General features: G+C 67.0%; 4 protein-coding genes across 5 annotated transcripts in view; 2 read left to right on the plus strand and 2 right to left on the minus strand.

Annotated features, from left to right (window-relative positions):
* Nucleotides 1-27, minus strand: part of H696_01467 (hypothetical protein) — a gene marked incomplete at both ends in the record, with an annotated part of 4,572 nt that extends 4,545 nt beyond the window's left edge. The window contains one exon of the mRNA XM_009495361.1: nucleotides 21-27. Within this exon, the coding sequence (XP_009493636.1) occupies nucleotides 21-27 (7 nt within the window). The remainder of the gene's footprint in view (nucleotides 1-20) is intronic.
* Nucleotides 28-908: 881 nt separating this feature from the next.
* H696_01468 lies at nucleotides 909-2,912 on the plus strand. Of its 2 annotated transcripts, none has more exons than XM_009495363.1 (4): nucleotides 909-1,291; nucleotides 1,509-1,963; nucleotides 2,159-2,432; nucleotides 2,599-2,912. In XM_009495363.1, exons 1-4 carry the CDS (start codon nucleotides 1,001-1,003, stop codon nucleotides 2,845-2,847), a joined length of 1,269 nt encoding a protein of 422 aa, XP_009493638.1. In that variant the 5' UTR covers nucleotides 909-1,000; the 3' UTR covers nucleotides 2,848-2,912. The 2 variants fall into 2 exon arrangements, with proteins under 2 accessions (XP_009493638.1, XP_009493637.1); XM_009495362.1 differs by having other exon boundaries at nucleotides 909-1,063.
* Nucleotides 2,913-4,292: 1,380 nt separating this feature from the next.
* On the plus strand, nucleotides 4,293-10,043 carry H696_01469 (hypothetical protein). Its single transcript, XM_009495364.1, has 7 exons — nucleotides 4,293-5,007; nucleotides 5,201-5,339; nucleotides 5,656-5,803; nucleotides 5,907-7,123; nucleotides 7,552-9,228; nucleotides 9,454-9,541; nucleotides 9,687-10,043. The coding sequence occupies exons 1-7, from the start codon at nucleotides 4,331-4,333 to the stop codon at nucleotides 9,878-9,880; spliced, it is 4,140 nt and encodes a 1,379-aa protein (XP_009493639.1). The 5' UTR covers nucleotides 4,293-4,330; the 3' UTR covers nucleotides 9,881-10,043.
* Nucleotides 10,044-10,247: 204 nt separating this feature from the next.
* On the minus strand, nucleotides 10,248-11,932 carry H696_01470 (hypothetical protein). The gene is made up of 4 exons (XM_009495365.1): nucleotides 11,484-11,932; nucleotides 11,203-11,316; nucleotides 10,914-11,097; nucleotides 10,248-10,705 (listed from the first exon to the last, which is right to left on the minus strand). Exons 1-4 carry the CDS (start codon nucleotides 11,887-11,889, stop codon nucleotides 10,477-10,479), a joined length of 933 nt encoding a protein of 310 aa, XP_009493640.1. The 5' UTR covers nucleotides 11,890-11,932; the 3' UTR covers nucleotides 10,248-10,476.
* Between the last annotated feature and the right edge of the window lie 4 nt (nucleotides 11,933-11,936).

An 11,936-nucleotide genomic window follows, 5' to 3' on the forward strand; every position in this document is an offset into this window, starting at 1 on the left:
GGGGGCGGCCCGAGGGGCACCCATCATCGCGCTGCCTTCTTCCGGGGGGGAGGGCAGGGGGACACCTGCCCAGGCAGGGGCGCAAATGGTAAACCCTGGCCCTGTGGGTGGCTGACTCATCTCGGCTGTGGATGAGATTGGCCGGAGTGCGAGGCCCGCGGGGCGGGCCGGCCAGCAGAAAGGGGGGGGGGGGGCGGGCGGCCTGCCGACATGTGCGCCAGGCCTCGGGAAGACGCGCGAAGGCGCCCTTGCGCAAACGCTCCCAGCTCCAGTCCGGCCGGGCCCATTATCCCGGGCTGCGCGGGGGCGGGGGCCGACGGGCGCGGAGCCGCACGCGCGCGCGTGCTTCTGCGTGCCCCGCAGCCGAGACACGTTCCCGGCGGCCGCGGTCCGCGGGCATGTCGACGCGGTCCGCACGCCAGATGCCAATGGGCGCTTCCTAGATGGCCCCATTGACGCCGAGGGAACCTAAAACCTAGAGGGCATCGGATTTTCCCGCTCGCGCGACTCTATCCGCTGGCCGTGTGGCTGCGTGCGGGCCGCGCCCGCCCTCCCCTCGGGACACCCTCGGCGTCCCCCGCGAAGGGGGCATTCCGGGAGGGGGGGGGGGGGGACGTCTGCCTGTGAGGCCGAAAAGACCAGCCCCCTTCGGTGGGGAAGAGGGCGGCCGATATAATCCCGGGGAGGGGCCCCCCCCCCGTCCCCCTGCCGGGAAGCGCAGGGGCGCGGTGGTGTGGACGGGCGCTGCTGGTCAGGTGGGTAGGGCCCCGGGAGGGCGGCGGGCGGCAACACGGACGGCGACTGCTCGTGCGCGAGGGGGGGCATTCACCGCCGGGACTGCAGAGCCGCAGGGGTCAGGGCTCAAGCCGCGGGCGAGACCAGACAGGCGGTCTTTTGCGCACGCGCACGCGACCCAGGGCTACCGGCCGATGGATGTGCTCCGCACGCACGCGTGCGCTGGCGCGCCCTGAACGGGAGCCGGCCTCCGTACGCATGGGGAATGCCCGCTTCTACACTCCCCGTTCCGTGGCGCATCCCCTCTTTTCCCCTCCCTCTCATCCGCGTAAGTCCACACGCCCTCCTCTCGCCTCCCGAACCACCCAGTCGCCCGCCTGCCCGCATCCTTCCGTCCACTTTCTTCCTCCCGCCCTCCCACACAGCCACACAGCCACACGCCCCGTTTGCGACCTGCCGAGGCACCCTCGCACCCGCCCGCGTGTCATTCAGCGCCTGCCTCCGCCCTCTCCCCGCCGAGCCACGCGATCGTCTCCGGTCCCCTTCTGCCCCTCCCGTGCGTCGCCCACCTGCTCTGCCGTTGCCGCCGCCGTGTTGCCGCCGCCGCCGTCGCCCTCCTCATTTCCCCCCTCGTCTATTCTTGCCCATCACTGACATTCCCCCGCCTTCGCAGACCCTGCCTGCTCTCCTCTCACCGCCCGGTCCTACTGCTGTTGGTCCTGACTCGCCTGCCCCCCCCGCCCGCCCCCCCCCCGCCCGCTGGCGCGCCACAGCCCGCAACCATGAGCAACAACTGCCGCATGTACCAGAACAAGTACCCCGCGGTCGATGACCTCGTCATGGTCAACGTCCGCCAGATCGCCGACATGGGCGCCTACGTGGAGCTGCTCGAGTATGACAACCGCGAGGGCATGATCCTCCTGTCGGAGCTGTCCCGCCGGCGCATTCGCTCCGTGCAGAAGCTCGTGCGCGTTGGCCGCCGCGAGGTGGTCGTTGTCCTGCGTGTCGACCAGGACAAGGGCTACATTGATCTTTCCAAGCGCCGTGTCACCCCGGAGGACGTCGTCAAGTGCGAGGAGCGCTACAACAAGTCCAAGGAGGTCCACAGCATCCTGCGCCACGTCGCCGAGAAGCTCCAGGTCAACCTGGAGTCTCTGTACGAGCTGATCGGCTGGCCCCTGTACACCACGCACGGCCACGCCTACGACGCCTTCAAGATGGCCATCCTGTGCGTGTACCATGCCCGACCCTGCTGCTCGCGCGCCCTCTGGCCGGACATCCTGGCCCGGCCGTGTGCCATGTTCGGCGGCCGCGCCTCTGCCGGTGACTCCCCAAGCTGACCTCGATCCGACCACACACGCCCTTCCCCCCCTCCCCTCTCTCCCTCTCTCCCTCTCCCCCTCTCCCCCTCTCCCCGGCACAGCGAGCCCTCCATCATCACCGAGGCCTTCGAGGAGAACTTCGCGCGTCTGTCCGCCGAGCAGTCCCCCCACGTCCAGGGGCTGCCCGAGAAGAGCGTCATCCTCGATGAGCTGGCCGCCATCGTCGGCCGCCGCATGACCCCGCAGCCGGTGAAGCTGCGCGCCGATCTGGATCTCACCTGCTTCGGCCCCAAGGGCATCGATGCCATCATCGAGGCCATCAAGATCGGTGAGCGTGAGTCCACCCAGGTCGAGGGGGAGCAGGTTGACATCAAGGTGCGTGTGTGCCGTGGCCCGGCCTTCCTGCGCTTCCGCCTCGCACGCGCGCCCGGGCGTGCACGCGCGCGCGCGCACACACACACACACATCACCCCCACCCCCTCAAACGCCTCCTCTCGCTCACCACCCCTCTCATCTGACACACGCGCACGCGCACGCACAGATCAAGCTCATTGCCGCCCCGATGTACGTCATGACCGCCCAGTCCATCAACAAGAACGAGGGCATCCGGCTGATGGAGGAGGCCATCACCAAGATGACCGAGGCCATCAAGGCGGAGGAGCGCGGGAACCTGGTCATCCGCATGCGCCCCCGCGCCATCAACGTCGAGGACGAGCGCCAGCTGGCCGAGCTCATGCTTGCCGCCGAGAAGGAGCAGGCCGACACCGACGACTCCAGCGACTCCGACTAAATATACACATACCGTCGCTGCCGCGCGGCAGTATCATGTCCTCCTGTCCTGTCCCCCACAGTGTCCTTTGTTGTTGTTGTTGTTGTTGTTGTTGTTGTTGTTGTTGTTGTGCGTGTCCGGGCACGGAGCGCGGGGGCGGGGGGCGGGGCACAGGGCGGAGGGCGCGTCGGGCGGCTGTGTCGGCCGAGAGGTGGCTGGGTGGGACCGTGGCGCCCGGCGCGCCCGCCGGGTGGCTCCGCCTCTGCCGGGTGCATGTGTGGCCCCCGGGTGGGCGCCTTCTGCCCCCTTGCATCGCCATGTTCCTTTGCGTTTGTTGCGCTCCTCCGTCACTCTTGTCTGCCTCAAGCGGGGGAGGGGGTGGGCGAGCGAGCTATCGTCCGCTGCCTGTGCGATGGCCCTTTTCTGCTCTCTGTTTGCTGGTCCCCGCGCATGCCCCGGCCGCTCCCCGGAGACCGTCAACACGGGGAGGCATCTGCCGGTCCCCCGGCACGCGGACTTGTCCCATACCCGCCCGGTGCTGGGAGCTTCTCGAGGCAAAGCGGGAGGGCATCGGGGCTGGTGCGCGCCGCGCCGGCGTCCCCCGCCCCGGACTAAGACGCATTTGCGCAGGATATACCCCCCGTGCGCGCGGAGAAAGCCCGGCCGCATTGGCTCCCAATCAGCGCGGAACCCGAGGCTGCTATAGCAGCACCGACGCTATTCGCGGAATGTCATTCTCAGGGCGTTTCTTGGACTCCCCCAGAATTGGCCCAAAGGTTGGCACATGCCAGCCGCTGACGATCTTGCGCGTTGCGCGCGGAGGGGGGGGGGGGGGGACTATGCGCCCAGCGGCTGGGAGGCGCCCTGTCCGGGGCATGCGCGCGCTTTTCGCCGCACACGCGCGCGCGCCTTGGATGGCGATGTCCCACTTGACTCCGCCCTGCATGGGGGGCCGCCCTTCATCGGTTGGTAACGTCGGTCGCGCGGCGCGGCGCGGCGCGGCATCCGGCTCCGGGGCGTCTCCGGCCCACGTTGGACCCCGCGTTGGTCAGATCCCCCGGGACCCGGCACAGGGTTGTGGGCGTTCGCCCCGGGGCCTACACATGCGGCGCTCGCGCAGGGCACGCAGGGCTGGTCCCCCCCCCCCCTCGCCGCCCTCTCGGCTGGGTGACTACTGACTCATCGCCATGCGATCTGGCTATGGGATGTCGTGTCATTTGCACAGCGTCCCTCCTCCTCCTCCTCCTCCTCCTCCTCCTACCCTGCCCCCACTCTTGCTCGCGTTTCCCCCCTCCCCTCCCCTCTCCCCTCTCCCCTCCCCGTCTCACTCTCGCCCCGTCTCTCCGTCTGGCCGCGGCTCTCCTTCCCCCTTGCAGCCCCTCTCTCCCCCCTCCCCTCCCCGGCTCGACGTGCGCTAGTGCACACGAGGGCCACGAGCCGCCGGAGACCAAGTCCCCCCTTCCCCCTTTCCACCCATCGACCTTCCTCTGTCGCAGGCTTGGGCATGTCGCGCATGCTTGCCCTCGCGGCGCGAGTCGCCGGGGCCCAGCGTGCTCGGCCCATTTCACCGGCACTCCTGGCGCACCCCCGGCGGTGCTTCAGCGCGCGGGCTCAGCCCGCTCCCCCGGCGAATGCCACCTCCCCGGCCGATGCCGTCTCCCGGACCAATATCTCGCCGGCGTTCCTCCTGCGGCGCAGCTCCACCCGGCCATACCCGACCACGAGTATCTTCAACTGGCTGAAGCTCTGCTTCCAATACAGTCCGTGGACCTACGAGGCGCTGCGATCGGCGGCCCAGGCCATGGTGACCGCCATGCGACAGGCCCCGGCCGGGGGAAAGAAGGCCGCACAGGTGGCCTTCCGTCCGTACAACACCCTGGTGGATGTGGACGAGCAGCTCCGGCCCTTGCTAACCAAGACGCCGCCCCTGTGGAACCAGGGGCTTTGGCGGTTGCTGCACCAGGGGGAAATCGACTTGCCGCCGGACTCGCGGCCGGTCGATTTCAACGACCGCGTCGTGTCGCTCTTTCATCTGCTGTCCGATCCGGACTTCTTCCGGGCCAGCACCACCTCCTTGAATTTTTTCCACCAGTACACCCACCTCAAGCGGTCATCCTTCGGGCACCTGCTGATGATCGAGAACGGTGACTTCCTGGAGTCCTTCCTGTCGGATGCCATTTTGTGCGTTGCTGGCGAGTCTCTTGCGGCCCTTTTTGCCGTTCCCCGGGCGGAATGTGTGCAGCTGTCATCTGCGCATGCTCAGATGCTGACCCCCTATTTCCCCCCCCTCACCTCGCTCTTGCTCCGGTCGTTGTCGTCGCTGTCGTTGTCGCTGTCACACTACCACCACCGCCATCGTGCCACGCATTGATAGGATCTCCAACGCCGGTGTGTCGAAGCTCACTCAGCGGTATACCTCGCGCATCCCGGCCACTGGGTCGCCTGTGACCACGCTGCCAGCGGTGTTGAAGCGCCTCTTCGCTCACAAGCATACGGTAGCCATTGCTCGACAGGTATGTGTGTGTGTGTGTGTGTGTGTGTGTGCTTAGCGTCTGGCTCCCCTGCTTCTCTCTCTCTCTCTCTCTCTCTCTCTCTCTCTTCCTCCCGCCTTTGGTCGTACCTGGCCTCTCTGCTGACTGCCTGGAATCCACCCGCCGGCCTGCCCGTTGGCCCTTCAAACCATCCGCCTGTCACGGACCTCGTCGTTTCCTCGCATCGTCTGCCTCCATGCCCGGCTGTCTCTTCCCTCTCTCTCTCTCTCCCTGTGTTTCCCCCTCCCGGTCCCCTCCCACGGTGTCTGTGCTTGCTCTCCCAATCACCAACCCACAGGGCCCGCTGACCACGCCTCCCGGGTCCAACTCGCTGGTGGTACCACGGTCCATCTCACGATACTACACCCCGGGCACCCTGCTGCATCATGACATTGGCGAGAATGAGACATCCACTCTGATGACGATCTCGCGCATTCCCCGTGGGCGTGCGTTCCCTCCCTCCCTCCCTCCCTCCCTCCCTCCATGGTCCTGGCCGCCCTCACTCCTCGGTCTCCCCTCTCGCTGACTCCCCCCGCTCCCCGGCCACAGGAAAGCGCTTCAGTTACGGCGTGGTTCTCACCGACCTGTCGGCCGCCACGATGCGCACCTTCACCTGCGAGGACACCGGAAAGCTGCAGGAGCTGATGGACCAATTCTGCCCATCGGAGATCCTCTTGCCGTTGGAACAGGCCGAGGTCTTCGAGCACATGGGCCTGGAGCAGAAGTACTTTGTTTCGTACACATCGCCGCCGAATCTGCAAGATCTGCTGCTCTCCTTCGGCGGGGTGCCGGCCGTTGAGGCCAATGTCAACCATTTGCTGGAGCAATTCCACCGATTGCCGCTTTCGCTCATGGGTGATGTCAACCTGCCGCCGATGGCTGCGGTGTCGGTGGCCGCGACGTCCCCCAATTCCCAGGGGGGCGCGCTGGCGGCGGCGGCTGCCACGGCCGAGAACGCCACGCTCGGCCTCTTGCGGGGGCAGCCTTCCGCCCAGTCGCCCGGGCTGACAACGCACCAGGTCCAGGCGCTGGATCGGTTCGGTCCGTTGATCGAGGACATTGTGACCAATTCCTTCGTCAACATGGCCCTCAAGACGCACCTGGCTCCGCCGTCATTCACCCTGCCGACAGCGGCGGCCTTCGAGCCGGGGGCCATCGCCAGCACGGCGGCCATGTTTGCCGGGGACAAGCTGTGGCTGGACCTGTCGGCCCTTTCCCAAGCCGAGGTGCTGGCTCTGGCTCAATCCTTCAAGTACCTGCACCATGTCTTCCAGTCGACCGACCTGCCGATCTTGTCGCTGCTGCCCGGGTCGCGGGACCAAAATCAGACCGCCATGCGCATCGACCCCTTCACCTCCCGGGCGCTGGATCTGCACCTGTCATCGTCGGCCCTGCTCAGCCAAGACGCCAATGTCACCACGACCAATCGCTTCCGGAACATCCACTTCGGCTCGCTCTTCGGGTCGCTGGACACCACCGAGACTCGCTACGGTCGGTCCAAGCTCCTGGAGGTGACCATGAGCCCGCTGACCGACACGCGGATCATCAACCAGCGCCAGTCCATGGTGGAGTTCTTTGTGCAGAATCAGGCATATCTTGGGCAATTCCGCGACGCCCTGCGCGAGCTCCGCACCCTGGACCGGCAGTTGAATGTCGTCAGCACCCAGAAGCCCAGCCTGGCCATGTTCCAGGCTCTGATGGCCTCCTTCGATCGGATCAGCGCCCTGCGAGATCTGCTCACGCAGATGATTGCCCTGTCACCGGAGGTGCGCCCTTATTTCCCCCCGGAGACTGGGGGCGACGAGGCCGGGGCGCGTGGGCGCACGGCTGTGTGGAGGGCGTCTGTCTTTCTTTTGCCGGCCGTGCTCGTTGTGCCTTTTTCCTTTTTCCCCCTTCCCTCCATGACTGCCTTCCTTTTGGATGTCGGTGCCTTCCCTCCTGCCCGGGCATTTCCCCCCCCCCCCCCCCCCCGGCGCGCGGCTCTCATCCCCTCCCCATGGCGGCCTCCTCGCCTGTCCCATGAGGCCCGATCTCTGACTGTTCCTCCTTTTCTCCCTGCCCCTGCGTCGCCTTGTTTGCCGGCCTCCATGTCGCCCTGGGCGCTGGATTGCTGCTGGCGCCGGGGGACCGGCTCTTGACTCCCTCGCGCCTCGGGTTGTTCCGTGTGCTCGCCCCCCCCCCCCCCCTTTCATAGCCCATCTCGGAAGACATCTCCAGCATCCTGGGGGGCATCGTCAACGATCTGGATGAAATCCCGCGCGAACTGGTGCAGACCCTGCGGCAGACATTCATCTCGCGCAAGGATGACCCCACGTCCGACGAGCCGCCCTTCGTCGTGCACCCGCACGCGTCAACCCAAATGGCACAGCTACACTTGGACTTGGTGTCGGTCGTCCGGCAGATCAACCTCTACATGACCTCACTCTGTCGGTCGACCGGGCTGGGCATGGGGTTCTCCCTGGTTGAGCAGGAGCTGGCCGGCCTTTTCTTGGTCGTCTCGCCGGTGCTGGCCCAGCGCATTGGGCTGGATCTGGCGGCCCTGAACCGGGACTTGGCCGTGCATCCGACCCTGGCGATGGCGGCCGTGTCCGGCACCGTGCTGGCACCGACGCGGACGCACTTCGACGGGACGACGGTCAATCCGGCGGTCTGGGCCACGCGGGTGGTCATCCCCCCGGCCTGGACTCCGATCCGGCTGCCGGCGGAGTTGCAGCTGGATGCCAGTGGGTGCTTCACCACCCCGAGGCTGTTGGAGCTGCACCAGCAGCTGGTCGACACCCGGCGGAGTATCCTGACCCTGGAGCAAGATATCCTGGACTGCCTGCATCAGTCGGCCATCCAGCAGGTTGGCATTCTGCAGAAGATCATCTACACCGTCAGCTGGCTGGATGTGCTGAGCAGCTGGGCCTTCAATGCGGTGCAGCTGAATTACAGCCGACCGATTGTGGACAACTCGCTGGCCTTCGACATCATTGGTGGCCGGCACCCGGTGCTGGAGCTGTCGGTGGCCGGGCGCCTGCACGAGCAGCGAGGCTACTACCTGCGTGGCGGGCCCCCGACAGCGGCCGGCGGCGGTGGTGGGGGGACGTCCGCAGAGCCGGATGCCCCGATCAAAACCGTGGCGGCGGCGGCGGCGGCAGCGGCGGCGGCGGCGACGACGACAGCGGCGGCGACCGCCAACAAGGCCGGCCGACGGAGCCCCGGCCAGCGGTCCGCCTCGGAGGAGGGAGTTCCCGCGTCGACCATTGTCACCGGGCCGACCGGCATGCAGTTACACAACGACCACCAGTCGATTTTGTCGCTTCTCGGCGCTCGCGGCGCGAGGGTGCCCTTCGGCCGGGATAGGGACCAGGCGGCATCCGGCTCCGGCTCGGCGGCCGGCAAGAGGGCCACACACAACTTCATCAAGAACGACTGCAACCTTTCGGAGCGGCCGCTGCTGTACATTACCGGGGCCAACATGGGCGGCAAGTCCACCTACCTTCGGCAGAATGCCCTGATCGCCATCATGGCCCAGATGGGGTCCTTTGTCCCGGCCACCCGGGCGCACATCGGCGTGGTGGACCGGATCTTCGCGCGCATCGGCTCGGCCGACGACCCGCTGAACAACCAGTCCACCTTCATGGTGGAGATGTCCGAGGCCAGCATGGCCTGCAATGAGGCGTCCCCACGGTCGCTGGTCATCATGGACGAGCTGGGCCGCGGGACTTCCCCCGAGGAGGGGGCCGCCCTTGCCTTCTCCGTGCTGCGGTACCTGCACCAGCAAACCGGCTGCCGGATGATCTTTGCCAGCCACTTCCACTCGTTGACCCCCTGGCTGAAGCTGCTCGGGGGGGTGTCCTTCTCTCGGTTTGTGGCCCACAAAAACCCGGTACGTGTGGCGCATGATCTGAATGTCGGGGCTCTGTCCCCCCTCTCATGTCCCGTGCTGTGGGCCGGCTGTCACCATGCGGCGCGTTTCCTGACCATCGTCTCCCCCCTTCTTTCCTTCTCTGTCTGTCTATTTGTCTGTCTGTCTGTCTGTCTCTCTCTCTCTCTCCCTCCTCGCCCCTCTCATTCCCCTGCTGCGTCGGTCGTTTTTTCTGGCCCCTCACAGGAGGACAGTTCGCGCCTGTACTTCCCATACCGCCTGGAAGCCGGCGCGGCGGACACCTCCTACGCCACGTATGTGGCCCAGCTGTCCGGTACGTTGCCCCTGCCTGCCTGCCTGCCTGACCCGATCCCACTCGTGCGCCGGTCCGACTGACCTTCCCGGCTTTCTGCGCACTTCCCCGGCCCTCCTTCGCGCTCTCCCCCCCCCCCCCCCTCTCTCTCCCTCTCTCTCCTCAGGTATGCCGAAGGAGCTGATCCGCGATGCGGACGCCTTCTTCGCCTTGCAATCTAAAGCCGACGAGCCCCCCTTGATGTTGGATCACGCACACCAGGCCGTGACTCCCGACGTCGAGCGATTCCTGTCGAAGATCCACACCTCGCGCTTCCCGCTTTCGCAGAAGTCCCCCCCGCGTTGTGACGTCAAAAAGTGAGCACCTCTCCCTGGCTCTTTCCCCGCCGGCCGGGCATCCTCCCGGATCTTCTTCGCCTCGCTCCCTCTGCCCTTGTTCCCTCCCTTTCTCTCTCCCCCCCCCTTCCCTTTCCTCCTCCCATCCCTATCTTCAATAGACATTAGACCACAGTGGTTCGATCCCATCAAACACTTGGCACATGTGTGTGTGTGTGTGTGTGTGTGTTTCCTGCTGGTGTTGTTTAGTCACCACAGGCCCTCCCCCGCGCCCCCGATGAAGCTACCACCGCACTGACTCCCTTCCCGCCCGCCTGGCCCATCGCCCGTGGCGCGGCCGTCCGACGCTTGGCAGCAGGGAGAGCCGCAAGACGGCGCGAGACGGTGCTGCCACGCATCTTGGCTTGGAGGAGGCCAAAAAAAAAAAGGAACACAAGAAGAGGCCCAGACGGAGGGGGGCAGGGGGGGAAATACTGCCGAGTACAGTGGTCCATTTGTTGGCCTGCGACCCCGATCCACCAGGGGGGGGGGGAGGAGAGAGCTGTCGGCGCAAACTGGGCACGCATGCACTTGCCTGGGGCCAGGTGGGAGGTGCGCATGGGAGTGGCCAAGAGGGGCGAATCACTTTTCGAGGGCCGCCTTGTCGCCGTCGTGGTGGTCGCCGGAGGCCGGCAGGAACGACCGGCTGAAGGCCAGCTCACGCTCGATGTCGGCGACCAGGGCGTTCACCGCGTCGCGGGTGCTGCCCTCGGCCTGGGCGAAGAGCCCATACCGCTCGACGACCGGGGCCAGATGGGGCTCGGCGGTCAGGGCCTTGCGCAGCCGGGCTTCCAGGTTGCGGCGCTCGATCCTGCGGAGAAACGGGGCCAAGAGGGAGAGGGAGGGAGAGAGAGAGAGGAAGAAGGGAGGCCACGCCACGCGGGCAGGCACATGCATGCGCAAAGGCAGGTTAGCATGGCGGAGGCCGGCGCACATTCGGGCGACACGCCCCGCGAACAGCAAAGGGGCAAGCGATCCACCAAGACAAGGTGGCGGAGGATATGGCAGGGAGGACGCACAGCGAAAACTCCTCCATAGGAGACCCCTCGCGGCCGGTGACCACAAACCATGTCAGCATGGCCCCGGACACGGCCAGCCCCGAAAGGTAGGTCATCGGCTCGACCATGTCCCAGCCCAGGGGGCCATACGTGAGCCAGGCCGCAGCCCCGAGGTGCCCGACGAATGCACCGAGGAAGAGGACCTCTGCGCGCGGCCGAACCGAATGTCAGCACGTCATGCCCGGCAAAAAGGGTCAAAGGGCGGGCGGATCCGGGCCCGGGGAAGGCCGGCCCGGCCATCGGGACGCACCGTTGGTCTTGCGCTTGGAGCGGGCCTTCTTGGCCGCGCGGTTGGTGGCCTCCAGCACGGGGGCCAGCTCGCGAAGCTTCTCGGTGTTGGCCTGGTGGCTCTCGCTGACCCAGGCTGGCATGGTCGACAGGCGCATGGCGCACGGCCGGGGGAGTGTGTCAGAGCATGGGCAGGGGCGCAGGTGCGTGTGCGCGCGCGAGCCCGCCGGCATGGCCGGAAGCAGAGAGAGAAATAGAGAAAAGCACACACACACACACACGCATGGGGAAGGGCAGACGCACTCAAAAAAGGGGCAGTATTGAGGGCCAGGGAGGCAGGGCCGACCTTCACCTGAGGCAGGCCTGTCCCGGCCGGCTGGAGGAGCTGCCGCACAAAGGTGGCCCCGGTGGGCAGGGCGACCTGGGACTGGGGAACCCGAAGCTCGGACGCCAGGTCGGCCAGGAGACTGGCCACCGGCAAATCGAGCGGCACAAACATGCTGACGGAGTTGGCCTGGCCCGGGAGGCTGGCGGTCGGGACCAGCAGCTGGACGATGTCCATGCGCCCGGGGATTGCGCTCACCACAATGGCCGGCTTGTCCTGGCCGGCGGCCGTGGCGGCCGTGGCGGCCGCCGCAGAGGCAAAGGTCCGGAGCGGGCCGACCGGGCGACCGGCCAGCGGGCCGCGCAGGAGGACACGAGAAAACATCGGGAAGGGCGGCGCGAAGGGGACGGGAGGGGGGGGGGGCGGGGGCG

The sequence above is a fragment of the Fonticula alba genome (assembly GCF_000388065.1).
Source record: "Fonticula alba strain ATCC 38817 unplaced genomic scaffold supercont2.2, whole genome shotgun sequence".
Classification (NCBI taxonomy): Eukaryota; order Rotosphaerida; family Fonticulaceae; genus Fonticula; species Fonticula alba.